This window comes from Ptychodera flava, chromosome 15 (assembly GCF_041260155.1).
Source record: "Ptychodera flava strain L36383 chromosome 15, AS_Pfla_20210202, whole genome shotgun sequence".
NCBI lineage: Eukaryota > Metazoa > Hemichordata > Enteropneusta > Ptychoderidae > Ptychodera > Ptychodera flava.
The window spans coordinates 38412777-38437481 of record NC_091942.1 but is presented as its reverse complement, the minus strand read 5'-3'; the positions used below and the strand labels follow the sequence as shown (position 1 = coordinate 38437481).

Sequence of the window (24705 nt, the reverse complement as noted above, 5' to 3'; positions counted from 1 at the left end):
CTTTAAACGGTGAGCTTCATGTCACAAATTTTTAGTAACATATAGTGAACATTTTCCATGTGTTAAAGAAATGAAGTCTTCATAAATGTATTGTTATTTGTGAAATAATTGTTTATAAATTCACAAATTGATGTGACTATATGTTATAACTCATCAAAGAGCTCTTTGCAACTCCGTCCGTAGCTTGTAATATGGTACAATAAAATCCATCGTATTGTTTTGAAAACACATTTTTGTGTCGGTTTTTGTACTTTTCCCTGCAACTGTCATTAGCAAGATACACATCGGACGGCCAGGTCTACATCTCATAGCATCGACATAGTGACGCATGTGATGGCATCAACAGCTTACAGTATGTTTGTAATCGTTTAAAATCTTTTACAATCTAACTGATATTTTATGCATGAAAATAATGCTGACAAAATCTCCCTTTAGTTTCAGTCACATTACAGAACATTAACTATAAACGTAACTTTAACTAGCCCAGAGTGGAAAAATTGCAAATAACTCCTTCCATAATCATGTTTACACAATTTGTTCAGCTAAGATAACTTTGTGTCTCAAACTCAAATATAACTGATAAATCCTTGGCCTGGCTTGCATGGATGTTTGTAATTTCCAATATTTACAAGTCAACAGATTATGCACTTGTTACGTTAGTAGTCACAGGTAACATCTCTGATGTTTTCAGAATTGAAATCTACAGTGAATACAATACTTTCTATCCTTTATTTTACCGGGATTAAAATAAAGAGCCAACAATCATCTTAACAATGATAAAATTTCATTAATCATTGCATTTTTAATACTTAACTTACAATTCGAAATTTAGGTCATTCTGTCGTGCAGTAGGAAGTCTAGCTTGCACATCCCAGTCGGTCTGTAGTCAGTCAGTCTGTCTGTCAGTCAGTCACTCAGTCGTAATGTAACGGTAATGTCGGCTTATCAACACAACTCCCAAAAATCAAAGTTTTAGCCCCATTCCACATCCATTAACCGTCAGTTCACATTAGAGTCACGCAAAAAGACGACCCATTCAGAGTTTCTCTGCAGTATTCAAGAAATGATGTTCAAATTTAGCCGCGTGTAGAACATTTACTAGTATCACATACATAATCATTACTCATCAAGTTACTATCAATCCCTATCGGCGTTCAGTGTATGTTGGCATTCAGCAGACAACCGAGTGCTCTCCCATCAGTTCAGAACTCTCTACTGTCCATCATGTGAAATTACAATACTTCGAAGCATAACAAGCTGTATACATGTATAGTTCGTTTTAGTTTTTGTTAGATATCAAAGGTGATCATGGGGTGGCTTCTCACAACAGACAGGTGTTAATTCACTGTTTGGCTGTAAGTTTTCAATTGTATCCAGACCAAGATTTCAACCAATAGGGATAATTCATCTAAAATTGAAACAAGTGTTACTAACATTTCCACAAATAATTGTTGCCAAATCGCACAACAAACGGTAAACTGATGGTGTAAGGATTCTCTACCGGCAGGCAGCGCAAACATTGCATAGTCATGGAAAATATCGTCAATAAAAGTATAAAGAGTTGTCTCCTTATGTAAGAAAGGCGTTGTTATGTGTCAGAGAGGAGGCTTATCGTGTTTCTTCGGAACAACATTAATTCCACCTGCTAACAGTAACATGCAAATCAGGACACTATATCTGGCTTCGTCGCCATTTGATTGTCTTCTCGTACCACGTTATTCTCGACTAGTGTAACGCAGAGATCTTTGGTTTGTCATCAAATGAATTATTGCTGTGAACTCTTGCTGAAAGAACAGCAGTTTGTAGTCAGGTATGCTCACGGTTTACACAGCACTACCGACAGTTGACTGCCAAAGAGATCGTGTGTCCGGCTAGGAGGGCTGTACGTTTCGATCAATGTTGCGTGGACGATTCAATAACCATCGAGATCACAGAACGAAGACATTGGGATTACAGGATTACATTGGTTGGATCTGAGACTCGTATGTGGCTGATGTGACTGCGATAAAGCATGGCTGAGATGAGGACAAGAACAACATGGTATGAACGTGGCGTTTCTCTGCGGATGCGGACGTTTATCAAGTTTATATGACAAGTGCAAGGAGATCATCTTTGCCTTTACTCCCTCCATTTATTCGTCAAGGTTCAGGGTCAGAATTTGCAAAATGATAAAAGGTACACATTTATTATTCTGCCTGACATAGTCAGCATAGTTTTGCTGCCGTTCACGGGACATTACCATGTCTTATCGCAACGGCAAGACACAACGATATGTGTATACGTCATCGACGGATATACATGTACCACGTATTCATAAAGTTTAATGCCACAAGACAATGACAATCAACCACTGTCAATAGCATTGCTTATCAAGTCTGATGATTTTCAATCCCGTGGACAACTGTTCAAAGTTCCCTGTATCCCGTATTAACTTTGCTTAGTAATACTGCATTACACAGATTACACATTAGTTCTAGTTCTTGCTCAGAGCAATCTCTGTCAACATCTTGACCTGGGCACCGTACTCCTCACGGGATCCTTCTGGATCGTCAAGAAACCTTACGAAGGACACACACAAACACAAACACACGTATATTCCCTCACGCGAAGGAGTATACGTAGCCATGTCTGTCCGTCTGACTTTGTCTGGCGTGTGTAAAAGTATGTTTGTCTGCGTGAAATATCTCAAGATAATATTCATTCTAAGTCACATACTCATTCATCAACAAATAACATATTTTGACAAAAATTACTCTAGTCTACTCGAGTTCCGCTATATGCATTTGAGCGTGTTAAGCTCTTCTGTCAAAAATACTAGTGTGCATATCAAGTAATAAGTTATGGAAATTAGAATTCAAATATGGTAATTTACGATAACTAAATTGTTTCTAGCGAAGCACTAAGAGAAATATGCAGTCACCAGCAGATTTTCACGATATGAATTCACTTATATTTCTTCCTGTGGAAATCAACAAGCTTCAAACTATCGCAGTATTCTCTTGTGGTGATATCCTGGGCTTTGTGGCATCTCACTGCTGAAGAATACTGTGGGGATTTGAATTTGGGTGACATATATATATATATATATATATATATATATATATATATATATATATATATATCACAAATTACTTCAAGTACAATGTAATGATATCTGTTACTTAAGTTTCATGCATACTGAAATCTTCAGAAGTGAAAGGATTCTCAGCAACACTCTAATTTAAAAGTTTGGGACGTACCATTCTATTTGTAGGTGGTGTTAAAATTTGATAAATAATATTTGTTTCGGTGGCGACATTTGAAACCAACTCAGAGCGTTTGTTTAACAGCGTAGATTTTTCAGCATTGATAATGTGCAGCTTTTCTGATATACAAAGATTACATCGCTTGCCTATGTTAGAGTAGCGATGTAATCTTTGTCATCAACGATCAGCTTTCCGCGTCGAACACTGTCATTTCCCACGAGCTCATATGTATACTTTATATATATATATATATATATATATATATATATATATATATATATATATATATATATATCACAAAAGACTAGTGATCCGATGATATTTGCTAATTATGTATGGTGTCTTTGAAAGACGATATAACTTTGTGTAATAGTAAATAAGTCGTCCAAGGTCATTTAAGGTGAATGACCGGTGAACTCAAACCTGTGTCTGCGAAACTGTTTCGGATACCTTGCAGTTACGATAAGTTGAGGGCCATAAAGAAAATTTAATGCAGCTTTACAGCAGGACAGCCGAGGTTAGTCTCACAAGTCACGCAATAAACAAATAAATTGAAAAAAATTTCTGATAAGGAAATGACAGACTCAAGTAGACGTTTGCAGAACTGGGCCCTTCGCCCGACTTGGCTAGACCACCGTCTTAAGTAGATGAAGGGACTATGGTTACGAGACAGAGTAGCCATTGTTGATATCACGAGCATGACGTTTCATTAATCATAGTATTTTTATTGGGGCAAGTGCAGCAAGCCTTAACAGATGTTCGTGCAAATATTTGTGGGTCGTCAGATATATTCAGTAAACACGGATTCAACACATGTTTGTGTGTGCAATGTGTTGCGAGTGATGGGTATATGTAGGGATTGAGGACAAGGGTAAATGTCGATGGGTAAACTTTCAGAGAGTAATTCTATCATCAGGGACATTGGCATCAGTTTTGTTATAACTATTACTACTCAGTTGTGCTAAAATTCAAATTTAAAGTAGTAGAAGACATTTATCATGAGGGGTGAATATTGAATTTAAAGATGAAACAGATTTTAACCAGTTAATTATGGCAATTTGAGTTATTATATACAGTACAGCATCAAGGTAGAGCTTAATCAATTGTTACGTTTCTTTACCACAAAGTAGACACACAGTAGATATTCGTGAAAAATACCATTGCTTGTTTTAATGTTTCAGTGAATCACTTTTGGTAACGTATATTTTAATGAAGTTAATTTTGAATCAAAGGCTTCAGGACACTCGCTCTGAAAGCCGCGACTTCCAATGCCCGGCCAGTAATACAAACAATAAACACATGCACCTGGGTATTCAGTCAATAACAGCCATAGACGCATCAGAACAATGCTTTTCAGAACAAATTGTCTTTCTTGTTCTACGAAAGGGATAAAGATTTTTCCAATATAATACAATAGTTGCACTCTTTTCCCAGGAGAATGATTTTAATTCACTATTTTATTTGTTTTAACCGGTGACCTTTGCTGAGAATACACTACACAATTACATATCTCATGTTTTCCGTTGTGCGCATGACCTGATGTCCTGTTAATGTGTCGTTACAATAGGATATATAATATCGGCTACTCTCTGCAACGTCACAATACCGTCTTACATGTATAACATTATCCAAGTACATTGTTCGAGACTACCGCCCCTTCTGATTGGTGGAGACGCGAAAATAACAGTGGCATAAGCTTATTCACTATGTTTCAAAGTCGGAACCCGTCCAAATGGTCTAAACATAAATTAATTTATAATATAAACACTTGATTGATTTAAAGTTCGAATGAGGAGGCTAGTGTGAAGTGAATTATGCATTATCTACTAATTTCACAATGCCGCCTATGCCGCCTATGAACATTTTCGCTGTGTCTTGTACATTGACGAGTCTTGGTCATCAGTGCGCGTGCACAGAAACACAAATCAGCTGTGTGGAACGTCGGTCCGAACTTTTAGAGAAATCATTCTTCAAAGCTCGCTTGGGCACGAGCGATTGAATCGCTCGTGTGTATACGTGATGAACTGGTCAAAATCTCGTGGTATATCCGTCCAATTGGCTGGATGGATGTTTTAGTTGCTTAATTATATCAACTTTTGTATCACAGTCCGCATGACATGAAGGCTTACTGATAAATTGATGTAGGTATGGAAACAATAACACCTGTACCACAGACTCATTCTAGTATTGGAGGGACCGTGGGTCCTTCTCACCACGTATCTAGATCTGAGAGACCGGGCTAGTAAGCACGCTTTCCGACATGCAAGCGATAATTAACGAGTAGATACAATGGGAAAACGGTTGAAAGTTACTGTTGATCAATGTTCGTTGTTGGTCAGAGTTCTGACCGTATTACTCTTGGATTACATTTTAGTCAAACAGTTGTTTCGCAAATACTTTAGACACCTGTGTATGTCATACGATTGTAGGTCCAGTTAGTTGATATTGAAGAGATTTTATTTCAAATGACAAATCAAAGTGACTAAAGCTCTGTTATTTTTTTACCCTAATCGTTCACTGTAATTCATCGCACAACATGACAGCTTTCATTTTAGTGACCGTTGAATGTCAAGTTATTAGTCAAACTCGAAAGACTGCTATCGTCAATCCTCTGTTAATATTGAATTATGCGAAATCGCTTTCCTTAGCAATATTACAGGATAGGCAATGTCTTTGTTATTTAGACATAAACTTCTCAAGAAGATGACATTGTCTTCGAAATACACGATAAGAAAAAACATGCAGTAGTAGAATGCAACTTTTATCAAAGTGGATGTTTTTGTCAGATCTTGTGTTCAGAAAATATTCAAGTGCTCTCCAACTTCACATCTCACCGTAAACCTGTCGTTTGGTTCCAAAGTCAAGTAAATCTAATCTATTCCATGAAGATGTCAACAAATATCGGGATGGGCCACACCATACCTGAGTCATACATTTATGAATTGAACAAACAAACAAACGAGTGGCCTGATACATGTTTGGAGACGGTGGTAGTTAGTAAATTATTAACAAATAAATGTGACACTGCAATAAATACATCGTTTGAACAAGAGCACAACCATAAATAACTTACTGACAGGCATTCCGACACATGTACTCAAAAGTACACAGGAAAGCGTCAGAACCCCAGTCCGTACACTGTGTGGTCACAGTTAAACACTGGTACTTACATTGCTGGGAGCTGTTTGAAGACGTAATTGGCATAACTTCTACGGTAAGCTGGGATTGCGTCTATGTCTGGGCATTAGAATCATGCTTGGCGGGTTGGGGAACATGAATTCTCAGTATATACATTTCTGTCGATTTTGATAACGTTAGTGCTAGTGTGCATTTCCAAGATTGAAGGTGTTTCAGTTCAGTCAGGGATCATACATTTTCACTCATTTTACTAAATAATCGATAACTGGACCCTTAACGCCTATATCGTTCCAACTCAAAGACCGCACAAGAATTTAAACGAGCCGTGTAAATAAGACATATTTTGGACCGTGTTGTCAACTTCAGGCAGATTTGTCGTAAATCATACAGTTATTGAGCTTAGATATTAATCATGTCTTTGCACGTACGTCACACATATACATTCATAGTTAGATCTCCTGAACATACCGAAATAACGAATAAATTTCACTAAAAACATGTTATGCCATTATTCCTATACTGTTGGTAACTAGCTGTAAATGTTCAAATCGACTTCCGTGAAAGTCTGTAAGGTACTCGTTCTTAAAAATGGAATGATCCTTCGTTTAATACTTGTGTAAATTCTGTATACCGTAATTCATAATAATGACAATTTGCCGTCATTTGATTTCTCTTCAAAGCTACACAAGTGGCACGAAGTGTGTAATTTTATGACTGTCTATTACGTTTACATTCTACTTCACACTGGATTTCAAAAATCGTCAGCCCTATTCTGCTTTAAAATCACGTTACTTTCTCGATAAATCATCTTACCGAAAGCAGTCACAGATTGACGATCTCATTTAGTATATATATATCATGTATATCTAATGCCCCATGCTTCTTCAATGGGCTGAATTGATCGTTGCATTTTAGATCAAATTTCCTTAAACCATTGTCAATCATCTTTAACAGACTGCGCTCATCCTTGCCAAGTGATTGGTTAAGTTTAAATTTGTCTTATATTGTAATCAGGTCAGTTGTCATATATATTGCATTTAATTTGCATCATAATGCATCCAAGCTTTAAAACAACAGTAGAAAAGAACTGCCGCCACTAAGTTCTGTTGAAAACAAACAGTCTAACCTCTAAATGACCTTTAAGCTTCACTACCGACATAACAAATTCCGACCAAAGTTGAGTATATATCTTAAATGACCACCTTGACAACTTTATGACCAAGTAGAAAAGACCTAGGATGAAAAGTTTACACAGGCCAACCAAAGTTCACCTGGATCAAAAAGAACACGCCAAGTGAGAAACTGAAAATAACAACTTCAGAATAACAGTGTTTACATATGAAATTTTCATACTGAGTGTTTTCTAATGTTTGGCCTTTATGAAAGTGAAGAAGGTCCATAGAATTCAACATTGAAGAGTGTTACTTTGGACCCAAATAAAAAGGATTTGTTGTTAAGAGGGCGCTTGTTGATTTTCATAAATATGTGATAGCATTATTTATCTATTTACAGTTCATATTTGACTTTATAAATGATGAACTCGATGATAATTTGCGGTGTCTGTTCTACAAATCCAAAGTGACATTCAGGGTGACTACCCTGGCCTCTAACTTATATGTCGTCTCGATCTTCAGACAAATTCGTCGAGGCCACGTGATTTGGTTAGCCTTACAAATTGTTGTCGTTCACATGTTATTCGACAAGTTTACCCTAGCATCATGAGATTTGAGCGAAACATTTGACACAATGACTGTAAGTATAATAGAGGAAGAAATGATAATTAACTTTGATTTTTTCCCTCAAATTTCCATTGTTTTTATTGGTGCAGGTTCAACGCTAAGAATATGACTGAAGCTTAAAATATTTTCAATGTATTGATCATATCGTATGATTCGTTTGTTTTTTGAGAAATCCATGATATAACTGCATCAGCTGCCATTCTACCTTAATATATAGAAGAAAAATTCCTCTAATTCTCTCATAATCAGTCATACTAGTCTTACTGTAGGAAATAACAAAATAACATCAATATAGTGATTAAGTAATTTACTTAGTTTAGCATTGTGATTCTACTATATTACGTGAACTGAGACTTTCATATGGTAAAGTACTGTAAAATGCAGGTGAAAGCGACTGAGGAAAATGATTACTCGGTCTTTGTCGAGGTTTTGATATCATGTTTTGGGGAAGTTAAGATCACAATAATTTAGTCGTCGGGTATTTGCACTTTCACTTGTGTGGGTGTCAAAGACACTGGGATTCGTCTGCCATTTTTATTGTCCACTGTCCCTTACTGAAGAGTGTTTTGCTAATGAATTAAACCAGACACTAATACTTTTCGCATTACCAAAATTGTGGCATATTTGTTGTATTCGAGTAGCGACTGTAACTGCATGGGGTTTCAGCATAGCTCTTGTCACATTGTCGTTGTCATTTGACTGCTGACTGACGTCATTATAATCAAACTACCTCGGCAAGGTCACGAAATGTGCCGGATTTTTCGCTGAAGTCGGTGGGACCCTTAGCACAGACTACATGATACATCCTTCTAATCTACGAGATTGAAAAGGGAGATATCACTACCGAGACCGTTGGCGTATTACTGCACAGTGGGAAAGTTTTGATTAATGCAAATCCTTACAAGTGCAGATACTGAAACTCAACTATAGTAAGATACATGAACACGTGTATTTCTAAACCCCTCTTGTTAGCTGTATGGTGCCAGCAAACAAAAGATTAAAATCTTGGCATCTGAACGAGAGCGTATGTCATGATAACTTTATTTAACTTTTGATATGCTCGCTATTATCTTTCATAAACGACAGGTAATTTGACATGTAGATGGATATAAATTTCCCGTGTACCCGACGATTTTCCCATCGCCTAGAAAGTTCTCGCTACAATGGCAGGATACGTATAGCTTCGTTACTCGTAGTACAATTAAGAATTTTTTTCTGAATTAGACTTGTTCTAATTTTTGTAGTAATTTCTCAAAATCACAATAATTGAAATTTCCAAAATGAAAGTAATGTTCCATTTCAAGTCCAAGTTTTAAGTTGTAAAGTAACAACTTTGGAATACAGGCGACACAACTTGGCTTTATACAAAGTACCATACTCGTTGTCGCGTCCATGGCTGTTTTAAAAAATGAAGTCGAATTGCACAAGGTGATCTCAAACATAGATAGCTCTTCCTACAAACAAGAGGCGTATATTCACTTTACGAAGACCACGTCCAGTACAACATAATGAATAGGGATAGAATTTCTTTACAAAATCTGTGTTATTGTGAAGTTTCGAATTTTGTTTCTATTTAATTCTATTTAAATCCTTTCTCTGAAGTATGTTAAAATACAAAGTATTCGGCTTGCAATCATTGTTTATGGTGTATGACACTTAATGTCATTGTTGACAAATGAATGCTTATCCAAATTCCAATTTTGATGTCTATAATAACATTTGATATTTTACACATACAGGATGTCTTGACAAACTGACAACTCAGCATTTTGAAATGATGTTGGCAGTAGAATTAGAAAGCCTTTCTTACGACTGGAACTAATTTTAAATTTCCCATTTACTTCCCATTTTCCCATTTAAATTTAGAAGTCACTCGATAATACATCACAAGTTACAGCTGATAGCAAACCTACAATTAAATATTGGTTCCATAACAGCTTTAACGTTTCAACCTAATTGTATTTGTTTGCATCCCCTAAATCTTTTAAACCAAATTTGAAGAGGTGTACTCAGATTTATTAGTCTACAAATAACGTTATGATTTTATTATCGTTTAGTTTGATCTGTGGCCATTACCCGTTCGCTGTGTTGTGCGCCAAAATCTCTGTGTCAACTGGAAACATAATGTACACCCAATCGATCTTAAGACTGTCGGAATTTACAGCCATCTCCTAAATATTGCAATGACTTTTAAACTCACATCACAATATCCTATCATAAATTGGTATAGATCTGTATCTGCAGGTTGATGCTTACATTTAATTTGTCCAAGTTCCGATCAAGTCTGAGTTGCAATTTTGGCGATCAGTTTCTGAGCTTATCTTGGCCAGACTTTGCAAACATACGTTATTTGGTTGAAAGACAAAGCTAAGAGGCAAAGTTTATTTTCAGCAAGCGACGTGTGGAACCTTTAAAAAAACTTATGATTGCAACAATATGACACTAGAAAACAGTATCTAAACTAAACCAAAATCCAACTGTGGTTAAACGCAGACGCCATGCATGAGGAGATGGTTCTGATAATGGTAAAGAGGAATGATAAAATCTCATAAAAGGGGACGTATTGTAATGTGGTCATACCGGTGCTCAGAAGGCAATGTATTCATGACCTTGTCTTTAGCGCCATTACATTTTAGTCGCAATGAGGAAAATTTTCGATGTTCCTTTCACAACTAAATATTTTCGGGGTTTTATTTGCAAACCACGAAATGGGTTTTTCAGATTAAACCAACAGCGACTTGGTTATTTTAAGTTCGCATTACAAATTGTTGAGATACGAATTCAATTGTTTCGTTACCAGGTTTGACTCAAGGCCCTCGGCCTGGCAGATTCTTACATCCAACAAGTTGAGGTTAATCCAAAGAAGACAACATGGCTGATAATTGCTCACAAAGTTTCCTTGACATGCCGTACACGTATCAGCTCTATGAAGGTGAGACTTTGTTCTGACTCTGTATAATTGCAGTATCTGAACAGTAGATGCAACAGGCGATGGGTTTTGCCTTCCCACGAAAAGCAACATGTATCAGTTCTTTCGCAATAAAATTTCCTGACACTCCCCGGTACGAAAATTCTAAAGGTGCCTAAACCTATTTATCCAGTAGAATTATAGAGAGTTATTGCACATAAAATAAATTACTCCTTACAGATATAGACCAATGATGTAAATGTCTCGCTGTACTTGGTAGCTATGGGTACACACAGAGACACCGATGCACACTCTTTCAATAAGGGAAAGAAACTAACGGTGTATTCAAAATGAATTAATGTTTTAAAGAGAACGCCTTACAATGAGATGCAATATGATATTTTTCTCACTCCCTATACGTTTATATTTCTACAGATATCAATACAGTACAGATCGTTCTTTACAGTATTGCTCCAGTTCTCACGTTATTCTCTGTTATGCTGTTCTTTGAGTCCGTCATGTACGTCCGTGCTAAGATTCCGGTGAAGATAAGACGAAACAGATTGATATGGATTCTCGGAATTTTTCCGGTAAGGAGAAGAAAATTAATGTGTTTAATGGTAGTGATTGTGATAACTTCCATGCAAGGCTGATGGGAAATTATCCAACTTTGAAATTAACAATTATCGCATCGAAAGGTGTTCTCAAGTTGGTTGATTTACAGGAGAGCGGCTGTTGGCATGGGTATTTGAGAACTTTATATCATGGGGTGGCCAATTAGAAACTTTGCAAGGCGGAGGGGGAACGAGAGTTTTCCTGGTGAAGAATGGGAAAGGAAGACTTTTAAGTTGGAGGAGAAATTGTGAAATCGGACTTGCAAACAGCTTTTACTCTCCGTTCCGAAGATTTTAGTTCAAATGCCTTTGAATAAATTTAGTGTGTTTACATGTAACAGTGCCTCAGGTTACGACTTCTCAAACACGCTGGTTACCTGCCTCCGATTGAAGTGACATTTGCCAAGCATGTAAATACAACGACTACAATTTATTACCCCTCGACGTTTACACATAACAAGTTCATCGTAAACGCCTTTGTTACGCGGACTTTTGTCACCTTTTGCTGGATAGATTAATAGTAATTGAAACAACCGCATTATAACTTCCACATTGACCTGACTAGATGAATACATACATTATCAGATTTGGCACCATGTCAAAAGAATGGCAAGAGAAATGTTGAACTTAAACTACTAAAATGAAAAAAATGTTTTTATCTTGCATTCACTTCACAGAAGTTGTTGAGTCCTGCGAGGTTGTGAAATTTTGCCTACAACTGATTGGATTTTAATTTAGTACCAGACACCTTAGAATATTACATTTACACGTCAAAACGCCTTTGCGTTGTCTCAGAATCATGTGATTAGTTGCCTCAAAAATCTAAGACTGTTGATTTGAACTGTAAATTTGCGTTAAATGATGAAGCGTGTATCACTTCAATGGGACAAAGACATCAGCGGACAGGTCGCTCAAAACGAGATATGTTGACGATACTATGATGTTCCTTCACGAAGTAAATGAGAAATATTGTAGATAACCTAAAATAACCCAACAAACTGTTAATCCGTTATCACTAACTTTTCACTTACAAGAAAATGAAGTCAAAAACAAAAGACGAGTAATTCTTTGGTATTTCGAAGAAAGGTCTTGCCTAACAACAAGGAAATCGTAAGATATTTCGACAGTCATTAAAGGGTGCATCAAAGCTTTTATACCATACCATAAAAAGCCAGCGGAATCATTAATGGAAGCAAACATTGATAGCAAATGTACAGATGAAATTCGATCTGAAACTATGATCAAACATGGAAACACCATTGCACTTGTTTGAAGTTATCGACGAAGAAACATAGAACAATTATAAAATGTTTCTTATCCTTTTTTAGATTTTCAGCACGACATCGCTACTTGGGCTCTTCTTGCCTCGTTCTACATTGATCACCATGTTTTCAAGTTCTGTGTAAGTAGAAACTATGACGACGAACCTAATGACATGAATTATCATCATTATCATTATCATCATCATTATCATCATCGTCATCATCAATAACAACAACAACAAAGACAACAACATCACTGTCGTCGTCATCGTTATTATTTCTTGGACTGATACTCAGAGTTGTCATGTCATTTCTTGGACTGATACTCAGAGTTGTCGTGTCATTTCTTGGACTGATACTCAGAGTTGTCATGTCATTTCTTGGACTAATACTCAGAGTTGTCGTGTCATTTTTGGACTGATACTCAGAGTTGTCACGTCATTTCTTGGACTAATGCTCAGAGTTGTCACGTCATTTCTTGGACTAATACTCAGAGTTGTCATGTCATTTCTTGGACTAATACTCAGAGTTGTCATGTCATTTTTGGACTGATACTCAGAGTTGTCACGTCATTTCTTGGACTAATGCTCAGAGTCGTCACGTCATTTCTTGGACTAATACTCAGAGTTGTCACGTCATTTCTTGGACTAATACTCAGAGTTGTCACGTCATTTCTTGGACTAATACTCAGAGTTGTCACGTCATTTCTTGGACTGATAACTCAGAGTTGTCATGTCATTTCTTGGACTAATACTCAGAGTTGTCATGTCATTTCTTGGACTGATACTCAGAGTTGTCATGTCATTTCTTGGACTGATACTCAGAGTTGTCATGTCATTTCTTGGACTGATACTCAGAGTTGTCATGTCATTTCTTGGACTAATACTCAGAGTTGTCATGTCATTTCTTGGACTAATACTCAGAGTTGTCGTGTCATTTCTTGGACTAATACTCAGAGTTGTCGTGTCATTTCTTGGACTGATACTCAGAGTTGTCATGTCATTTCTTGGACTAATACTCAGAGTTGTCACGTCATTTCTTGGACTAATACTCAAAGTTGTCACGTCATTTTTGGACTAATACTCAGAGTTGTCGTGTCATTTCTTGGACTAATACTCAGAGTTGTCATGTCATTTCTTGGACTAATACTCAGAGTTGTCATGTCATTCTTGGACTAATACTCAGAGTTGTCACGTCATTTCTTGGACTAATACTCAGAGTTGTCGCGTCATTTCTTGGACTGATACTCAGAGTTGTCATGTCATTTCTTGGACTAATACTCAGAGTTGTCGCGTCATTTCTTGGACTAATACTCAGAGTTGTCGTGTCATTTCTTGGACTAATACTCAGAGTTGTCGTGTCATTTCTTGGACTAATACTCAGAGTTGTCGTCGTGTCATTTCTTGGACTAATACTCAGAGTTGCCATGTCATTTCTTGGACTAATACTCAGAGTTGTCATGTCATTTCTTGGACTGATACTCAGAATTGTCATGTCATTTCTTGGACTGATACTCAGAGTTGTCCTGTAATTTCTTGGACTGATACTCAGAGTTGTCCTGTCATTTCTTGGACTAATACTCAGAGTTGTCACGTCATTTCTTGGACTGATACTCAGAGTTGTGTCATTTCTTGGACTAATACCTCAGAGTTGTCGTGTCCATTCTCGGACAAATACTCAGAGTTGTCACGTCATTTAATTTCTTGGACTGATACTCAGAGTTGTCGTGTCATTTCTTGGACTGATACTCAGAGTTGTCGTGTCATTTCTCGGACTAATACTTAGAGTTGTCACGTCATTTAATTTCTTGGACTGATACTCAGAGTTGTCGTGTCATTTCTTGGACTAATACTCAGAGTTGTCATGTCATTTCTTGGATTGATACTCAGAGTTGTCGTGTCATTTCTCGGACTAATACTTAGAGTTGTCATGTCATTTCTTGGACTGATACTCAGAGTTGTCTGTAATTTCTTGGACTGATACTCAGAGTTGTCCTGTCATTTCTTGGACTAATACTCAGAGTTGTCACGTCATTTCTTGGACTGATACTCAGAGTTGTGTCATTTCTTGGACTAATACTCAGAGTTGTCGTGTCCATTCTCGGACAAATACTCAGAGTTGTCACGTCATTTAATTCTTGGACTGATACTCAGAGTTGTCGTGTCATTTCTTGGACTGATACTCAGAGTTGTCGTGTCATTTCTCGGACTAATACTTAGAGTTGTCACGTCATTTAATTTCTTGGACTGATACTCAGAGTTGTCGTGTCATTTCTTGGACTAATACTCAGAGTTGTCATGTCATTTCTTGGATTGATACTCAGAGTTGTCGTGTCATTTCTCGGACTAATACTTAGAGTTGTCATGTCATTTCTTGGACTGATACTCAGAGTTGTCCTGTCATTTCTTGGACTAGTACTCAGAGTTGTCGTGTCCATTCTTGGACTGATACTCAGAGTTGTCGTGTCATTTCTCGGACTAATACTTAGAGTTGTCACGTCATTTAATTTCTTGGACTGATACTCAGAGTTGTGTCATTTCTTGGACTAATACTTGTCATGTCATTTCTTGGACTGATACTCAGAGTTGTGTCATTTCTCGGACTAATACTTAGAGTTGTCATGTCATTTCTTGGACTGATACTCAGAGTTGTCCTGCACATGTCATTTCTTGGACTAATACTCAAAGTTGTCGTGTCATTTCTTGGACTGATACTCAGAGTTGTCATGTCATTTCTTGGACTGATACTCAGAGTTGTCATGTCATTTCTTAGAATAATACTCAAAGTTGTCGTGTCATTTCTTGGACTGATACTCAGAGTTGTCGTGTCATTTCTTGGACTAATACTCAGAGTTGTCATGTCATTCTTGGACTAATACTCAGAGTTGTCACGTCATTTCTTGGACTGATACTCAGAGTTGTCCTGTCATTTCTTGGACTGATACTCAGAGTTTTCACGTCCTTTTTGGACTGATACTCAGAGTTGTCGTGTCATTTCTTGGACTAATACTCAGAGATGTCCTGTCATTTCTTGGACTAATATTCAGAGGTGTCATGTCATTTCTTGGACTGATACTCAGAGTTGTCATGTCATTTCTTGGACTAATACTCAGAGTTGTCGTGTCATTTCTTGGACTGATACTCAGAGTTGTCATGTCATTTCTTGGACTAATACTCAGAGTTGTCCTGTCATTTCTTGGACTGATACTCAGAGTTGTCGTGTCATTTCTTGGACTGATACTCAGAGTTGTCATGTCATTTCTTGGACTAATACTCAGCTCAGAGTTGTCATGTCATTTCTTGGACTGATACTCACGTCATTTTTGGACTGATACTCAGAGTTTTTCTGTCATTTCTTGGACTGATACTCAGAGTTGTCATGTCATTTCTTGGACTAATACTTAGAGTTGTCATGTCATTTCTTGGACTAATACTCAGAGGTGTCATGTCATTTCTTGGACTGATACTCAGAGTTTTCACGTCATTTTTGGACTGATACTCAGAGTTGTCGTGTCATTTCTTGGACTAATACTCAGAGTTGTCCTGTCATTTCTTGGACTAATACTCAAAGTTATCGTGTCATTTCTTGGACTGATACTCAGAGTTGTCATGTCATTTCTTGGACTAATACTCAGAGTTGTCATGTCATTTCTCGGACTGATACTCAGAGTTGTCATTTCTTGGACTAATACTCAGAGTTGTCGTGTCCATTCTCGGACTAATACTCAGAGTTGTCACGTCATTTAATTTCTGGACTGATACTCAGAGTTGTCGTGTCATTTCTTGGACTGATACTCAGAGTTGTCCTGTCATTTCTTGGACTGATACTCAGAGTTGTCCTGTACATGTCATTTCTTGGACTAATACTCAGAGTTGTCGTGTCATTTCTTGGACTGATACTCAGAGTTGTCGTGTCATTTCTTGGACTGATACTCAGAGTTGTCATGTCATTTCTTGGACTAATACTCAGAGTTGTCGTGTCATTTCTTGGACTGATACTCAGAGTTGTCGTGTCATTTCTTGGACTAATACTCAGAGTTGTCATGTCATTTCTTGGACTAATACTCAGAGTTGTCCTGTCATTTCTTGGACTAATACTCAGAGTTGTCATGTCATTTCTTTGACTAATACTCAGAGTTTTCACGTCCTTTTTGGACTGATACTCAGAGTTGTCGTGTCATTTCTTGGACTAATACTCAGAGATGTCCTGTCATTTCTTGGACTAATATTCAGAGTTGTCATGTCATTTCTTGGACTGATACTCAGAGTTGTCATGTCATTTCTTGGACTGATACTCAGAGTTGTCATGTCATTTCTTGGACTGATACTCAGAGTTGTCGTGTCATTTCTTGGACTAATACTCAGAGTTGTCGTGTCATTTCTTGGACTGATACTCAGAGTTGTCGTGTCATTTCTTGGACTGATACTCAGAGTTGTCATGTCATTTCTTGGACTAATACTCAGAGTTGTCATGTCATTTCTTGGACTGATACTCAGAGTTTTCACGTCCTTTTTGGACTGATACTCAGAGTTGTCGTGTCATTTCTTGGACTAATACTCAGAGATGTCCTGTCATTTCTTGGACTAATATTCAGAGGTGTCATGTCATTTCTTGGACTGATACTCAGAGTTGTCATGTCATTTCTTGGACTAATACTAAGAGTTGTCGTGTCATTTTCTTGGACTGATACTCAGAGTTGTCATGTCATTTCTTGGACTAATACTCAGAGTTGTCATGTCATTTCTCGGACTGATACTCAGAGTTGTCCTGTCATTTCTTGGACTGATACTCAGAGTTGTCATTTCATTTCTTGGACTAATACTCAGAGTTGTCATGTCATTCTTGGACTGATACTCACGTCATTTTTGGACTGATACTCAGAGTTTTCCTGTCATTTCTTGGACTGATACTCAGAGTTGTCGTGTCATTTCTTGGACTAATACTTAGAGTTGTCATGTCATTTCTTGGACTAATACTCAGAGGTGTCATGTCATTTCTGGACTGATACTCAGAGTTTTCACGTCATTTTTGGATTGAGATACTCAGAGTTGTCATGTCATTTCTTGGACTAATACTCAGAGTTGTCCTGTCATTTCTTGGACTAATACTCAGAGTTGTCGTGTCATTTCTTGGACTGATACTCAGAGTTGTCATGTCATTTCTTGGACTGATACTCAGAGTTGTCGTGTCATTTCTTGGACTAATACTCAGAGTTGTCGTGTCATTTCTTGGACTGATACTCAGAGTTGTCATGTCATTTCTTGGACTAATACTCAGAGTTGTCCTGTCATTTCTTGGACTAATACTCAGAGTTGTCATGTCATTTCTTGGACTAATACTCAGAGTTGTCCTGTCATTTCTTGGACTGATACTCAGAGTTGTCATGTCATTTCTTGGACTAATACTCAGAGTTGTCATGTCATTTCTTGGACTAATACTCAGAGTTGTCCTGTCATTTCTTGGACTGATACTCAGAGTTGTCATGTCATTTCTTGGACTGATACTCAGAGTTTTCACGTCCTTTTTGGACTGATACTCAGAGTTGTCGTGTCATTTCTTGGACTAATACTCAGAGATGTCCTGTCATTTCTTGGACTAATATTCAGAGGTGTCATGTCATTTCTTGGACTGATACTCAGAGTTGTCATGTCATTTCTTGGACTAATACTCAGAGTTATCGTGTCATTTCTTGGACTGATACTCAGAGTTGTCATGTCATTTCTTGGACTAATACTCAGAATTGTCATGTCATTTCTTGGACTGATACTCAGAGTTGTCCTGTCATTTCTTGGACTGATACTCAGAGTTGTCATGTCATTTCTTGGACTAATACTCAGAGTTGTCATGTCATTTCTTGGACTGATACTCACGTCATTTTGGACTGATACTCAGAGTTTTCCTGTCATTTCTTGGACTGATACTCAGAGTTGTCGTGTCATTTCTTGGACTAATACTTAGAGTTGTCATGTCATTTCTTGGACTAATACTCAGAGGTGTCATGTCATTTCTTGGACTGATACTCAGAGTTTTCACGTCATTTTTGGACTGATACTCAGAGTGTCGTGTCATTTCTTGGACTAATACTCAGAGTTGTCCTGTCATTTCTTGGACTGATACTCAGAGTTGTCGTGTCATTTCTTGGACTGATACTCAGAGTTGTCATGTCATTTCTTGGACTGATACTCAGAGTTGTCCTGTCATTTCTTGGACTAATACTCAGAGTTGTCATGTCATTTCTTGGACTGATACTCAGAGTTGTCATGTCATTTCTTGGACTAATACTCAGAGTTGTCATGTCATTTCTTGGACTAATACTCAGAGTTGTCCTGTCATTTCTTGGACTAATACTCAGAGTTGTCATGTCATTTCTTGGACTAATACTCAGAGTTGTCCTGTCATTTCTTGGACTAATACTCAAGTTGTCGTGTCATTTCCTGGACTAATGCTCAGAGTTTCATGTCATTCTTGGACTAATACTCAGAGTTGTGTCATTTCTCGGACTGATAGTCAGCGATTGTCTCCATCATTTTGCAAAATTATTCTGTTTATTCAATGTGCAGGTACTTTTCCGTTGCCATCTACCAGTTTATGCTGTTGATAATTGATTATTATGGCGGGCGAGACTCTATGATATCCATAATGAAGGATGTTGACGTCAAAATCAGCGTACCGCCTGTCCTATGTATATGTCCTTGTCTACCAAAGATCCAAATAACAAAGTGAGTATCCATATGTTTGTCGAAAGTCAATTGCTAGAATGGAAAACTGCAATACCAAAATACTTAAGGCAATCAAGAATGTGTTACACAGAAGTGATGGGAGTTGACACTGTTGGCAATATTAATGCAACTCGCTATCCCTATGAATTGATATTTTCATTCGCTGTCTCTGATGTACGATTATAGGGAAATATTTTCGACAAGATCAGAGACTTATATTTGAAGTTATTTCTACGGATTAATTGGCGTAAACAAATGTTCTCTTTTTGACTGTAGTTCACAGTGAACTCAATAATATGAAGGCAGATCTTCATACCGCGATGTTTCCATTCGAACTGAATCGGTCTTCCCTGCTATTGCGAGATGTCTTTGACAATAGTTCAGGAAACGGTATACAATTTATGCAGAGACTTAATTAGTCCCCTTACTTTTTCTCTATTTATGTTTTCGACAGCCTGTGATAACTATTATTTGTATACTTAGTTATTATATGGATCGTGATGTGATTGGAACACTCAACAATCCATAATGTCATTGATTCCGTCATATCCAACAACCGGTGTTACTTTGTCATATTTTGTTGTTGTTTTGATTGTTTTAGCAAAAGTCAACCGTGGTTACGTCGTGGAGTTTTACAGGTCGCCTTTATTCAGCCCGCTTCGCTCTTTGTATCAGCAGTTCTCTGGACAGACGGTCGATATGTCCCTGGTGATGTAAGTACATGAATTTTCTATTGTACTCAGTTCACCTTATGTTTTACCGTATTTATGCTAGTCAAGACCGTAAATCCTTAACCATGTTGGAACTTTATTCGCGTTGTCTGACTATGACCATACTTGTCATTTGTAATTTAATACGCACCATAATTTTAGCAGGGTGGCTAGACATGTTATAAACTTTGATCGAGAGAACTTCCACACCCATATTATTTTCAGTAAGTTAGGTAGACCTACAGGCAGTGAAATAGGGGTGAAAGTGTTAATTAATATTAATAACAGTCAAAGCTGTGTGAAAACTAATTCTTTTCAATAAGTATAATGAACTAATCATGAAAAAACCCCCACTTGTACTACGTTTTGTTTATTCTCGAGTGAGTTTAATTAGAATATTGCTTTCTATGATAAGATATATTTTGTCATTCCGATCATACACGTTGTCATTTCAGTTGACTATATCCCAGCCATACTTTTGGTTGTCACTGATACAACTGATCTCAACGATGGCTGGCATGCAATCGTTGGCGATCGTCTTCCAGTCTTCAAAGACAAAACTGGAAGATTACAGAATAACGTCCAAATACTTGGCAATTCAGCTATCGATGATGTTCAGTAACATTCAGCTCGCCGTATTGGCTTTCTTGTCATCTATTGGAGTTATTCCATGTACAGAAAAATTCAGTAGTTTGGCGCTGACTTATCGTAAGTTGATTATTTTTTTTGTTTTGTACCGTTATTATTGTTTGATTGGCTTTTGTATTTTCTAGATTTCCAGTAATTTTATTTTATCTAACTGAACATTTTTCCCTAAAGAGGCTTTGAATTTTCCTTGAATGCACTTAACCGAATGATTGGAGCGATTTTACTTTTCGTTGACAGTCTATCTTACATAGATTGCTTTATTCACATAGTCATCTGTACATTCATTTGTACCAAAAATAATCGAAAACTATCTGTTTTTTTCTCTATTATATCACACTTATTATAAGTGTTTAATTTATGGTCACCGACTATTAAAAGGACGTTCCAGAGGATGTTTCCGAGGTCACTTGCCATTATCAACTTCTTACCACATCCAAAAGATCTCAAAGTTGTTATCCTACCCCATTTTCTCACACATCCCCTCCAACCTATTTTTTGCTCTCGATAACTCTGAAAGGTTAATTGAGTGTACTACCACACTAAAAATTACACTGTTCACATTTACTGTTTTTACAGATATATACAACTTCCTTGTGGTGTGTGAATTCTTTGCCCTTGGAATCTTTGCCAGGGCATTCTTCAGAAGTCGCAAGATGGAAAACCTGCCTCCGCTTGGTTATGAAATTGCTGATTTAGAGTCACCAATGACTGATAAGGAAGAAATTACCAGAGATCAAAGTACACCACAATTAAAACACACCTCTGCTCCTTCACCTAATTTGAGTGCGACGCATAAAGAGAAAGAAAATGGAAGCGAAGCACCTCAGCGTCAGAGAATTCCACCACAAAATGGTGACAATCAGGAGCCTAACAACTTGAAACGGCAAAAAACTGGGTTCGAGAATACAAACTATATTTCTGATATTGTAAAGAGGAACCCGGATATTAAAAAGACTCTTTCGACAGAAGTCTAGCACGTACAGCTATGGACAATTTACAGACAGACAATTGACCAAAAGACAGTGCAAAGCTTTTCCTGGCGACTTTCATCGAAATATATACATTTCAGATGTTTGCAGAACACCGATGTGTATGTCAACGCTTTTGACGATCGACCGATAACGTAGTACAGGTGGTAGTGTGCTCATTGCTCGAGCTTAACAAATGAAAGTGGATGTTTAAATGCAGACATCGATCTCCATATATAGAGATAAAGCGTTTCAAACAGTCGTAACTTTTGTGAGTCAGAACTTACCTTCTTTTCAGTCTGTATACATGCAATTCTTTGCAGCTCTTGGAATCTGTATAATGGTCATATCATTTCTATTACATGACTTTGTATGTGCAAAATCCCATCAAAGCACTGCAAAAAGTACATCAATTCTAGATATCTGCATAAGTAATGACAACTAAAATTTGCATCATAAGGTTTTTAATCACATAGCCATGATAATAAATTACAGTTCGTACCTGGTTAAGATTCTTTAGGTTTCGGCGATCGATGATAATTGAGTAAGCCTCGTTTAAATTTAATGAATATTGCTAAAATCGTATTATCCATACACACAGACGATGAATTTCTTGTATACTTTGTCATGACAGTATGTATAGAGGCTGCATTTATAGTATAATCTTCACATAGAAATCATATTTAATTCAACAAATGCGTATTGTCATATTTAATTCAACAAACTCATTATCATATGCGTTTTTATTTAAAATGAAAAAGAATGAATAAATACTTTTGATGACAACATGTACCTACTCTTTACACTTTACACAGTATTTCATGAGATATGTTGGATTAAATTGTAAAATGTCATTCAAACAATGCTGATTATTATGAATGTACTGCAAATACAAGGTGCTAATTTAATGTGAAATGTGTCACCGGGATTGGATGAGATGCATTTTTTTAAAAGTCTGATGTGCTGATAAGTTAACTGTGATCCATGTATTACTCTACAACACAGTAGACTTCACCAATTGCATTCACTCTGCTATTGTGAAGCGTGACAGACATCAGCGCAGCGTTCTGATGATCTCTTCACAGGGGACTGTGGTAGTTTGACAAATATTCAATTCATATGGTTGATCAAAACTACTTTCCCTTCACTTAACAAAAGTGAAGAGTTGGAATCAAACAGAGAATACAGCCATCCGTTAGTATTGGTGAATTATTTTACAGTACTACTTCAAGAAGAGTAGGCATATCTATTCAGTGTTTTGTGGCACAGGGCCAATATGCTTGTCAGGCATGCTGGATTTATCAAACGACTGTATGAGTACCAACCGCGGCTCATCAATCAGTGGCATGGCAAATCCGCAGGTGGTCTAGGACATCGGACAAATGGATTTGCTCAGCTCTTGAATCAATAAATTACCACATTTTAAGTTGATCAGTCTTACTAATTAAAATTATGTTACATTATCATTTCATTAGCGTTTTTGATTGACACAGTCTAGTCCGGTATCCGGTGGGACAAACCTAACTTTGTCTTCTCAAAATAAATAATATTGTTACTGGCACTCTGTTAGCATTGGGCAATATGAGTAAGTTAGCACAACTAAAATGGCCGCCTACTTACACATTTTGTCTTTGAGAGAGGATTCAAATACAGCAGTCTGTTTATTTTGTAATTTCGCTTTATTATTTTTTACCAGGATTTTACTATAGACAATTTAGAAGTATACCTTACCATTTAATTGTTTGTATGACATGCTAATTTGCATAATTTCAAGAAGGCATTCAACTGTATACCCTTTTAATGAATAACTCTACATCTCTTTCTTATATTATTTTGAGTATCTATTTTTAATACAGCACATTTCTCATTGTCGTTTAAATTACACAGTTGTAAGTACAAGACACGCTTCCCTACTTAAAATATGCGCAAAATGTTTTTTTATAAACAGACATAAATGCTGCCAACACATTAGTCATAGCCTTTCCTTTAGACAATTATCTGTCTGATGTGATGGATCCATTCGCAAGAAAGCAACGATAAAATTCCTTCAACTAGATCAGTACTCATACAATATGCCGAATGTGTAGATAAACTTTGCCATGATGACCACACTTTGCAAAAATGACTTTAAATTTCAATTTGCGAACATCCAGACGTCTATGATATATATATATATACCTGATACATGACTGGTAGGTGCCAAAAGGGTGCACAAAAATTGCAATTAAATGGTGCAAAGAGTGACAGATACAATACATTTTATGCGAGTATTGGCTGCTATCTTTAAGCTAAAAACACAATTACTCTTCCCTTTTAAGCTTTCCAAAATATGGTGACCCTTATCACCGAAATCAAAAACTGGTTGACCCCAACAAATTATTATTATTAATCTTTTATTATTTCTTTTTTAATCTTTATTTATTAATCTCGATAACTCCATAGGTTTTTTACAATAAACCTGTTTTCATGGAAGTCGAGACACATAAAAACAACTTTCAAAATGGAAATAACTTAACAAAAGACATATTACAAGAAAATCAAGGACACGGACAAAGTCAAAAAGTATAAAGCAAACAAGAATTACAAAGGCTTGTAGTGAGTAAATAATTTTGACAGGCTTTTTAAAAGTTTCTACACTATCTACTTCTCTTACATGTGGAGGTAAATTGTTAAAATCTTTGGTATCTGTGGCTTGGAATGACTTTCTAAAAACTTCTGTAATCGCTTTTTGAATCTGTAAAAGACACTGACCAG

At 36.9% G+C, this 24705-nt stretch overlaps 1 protein-coding gene across 1 annotated transcript; it reads left to right on the top strand.

The window, feature by feature from the left end:
- The first annotated feature begins 6322 nt into the window (after positions 1-6322).
- Positions 6323-22737, top strand: LOC139152125 (organic solute transporter subunit alpha-like). The gene is made up of 8 exons (XM_070725218.1): positions 6323-6459; positions 10923-11054; positions 11466-11620; positions 12973-13046; positions 19467-19625; positions 20227-20338; positions 20791-21043; positions 21560-22737. The coding sequence occupies exons 2-8, from the start codon at positions 10994-10996 to the stop codon at positions 21955-21957; spliced, it is 1212 nt and encodes a 403-aa protein (XP_070581319.1). The 5' UTR covers positions 6323-6459; positions 10923-10993; the 3' UTR covers positions 21958-22737.
- The last annotated feature ends 1968 nt before the right edge of the window (positions 22738-24705 follow it).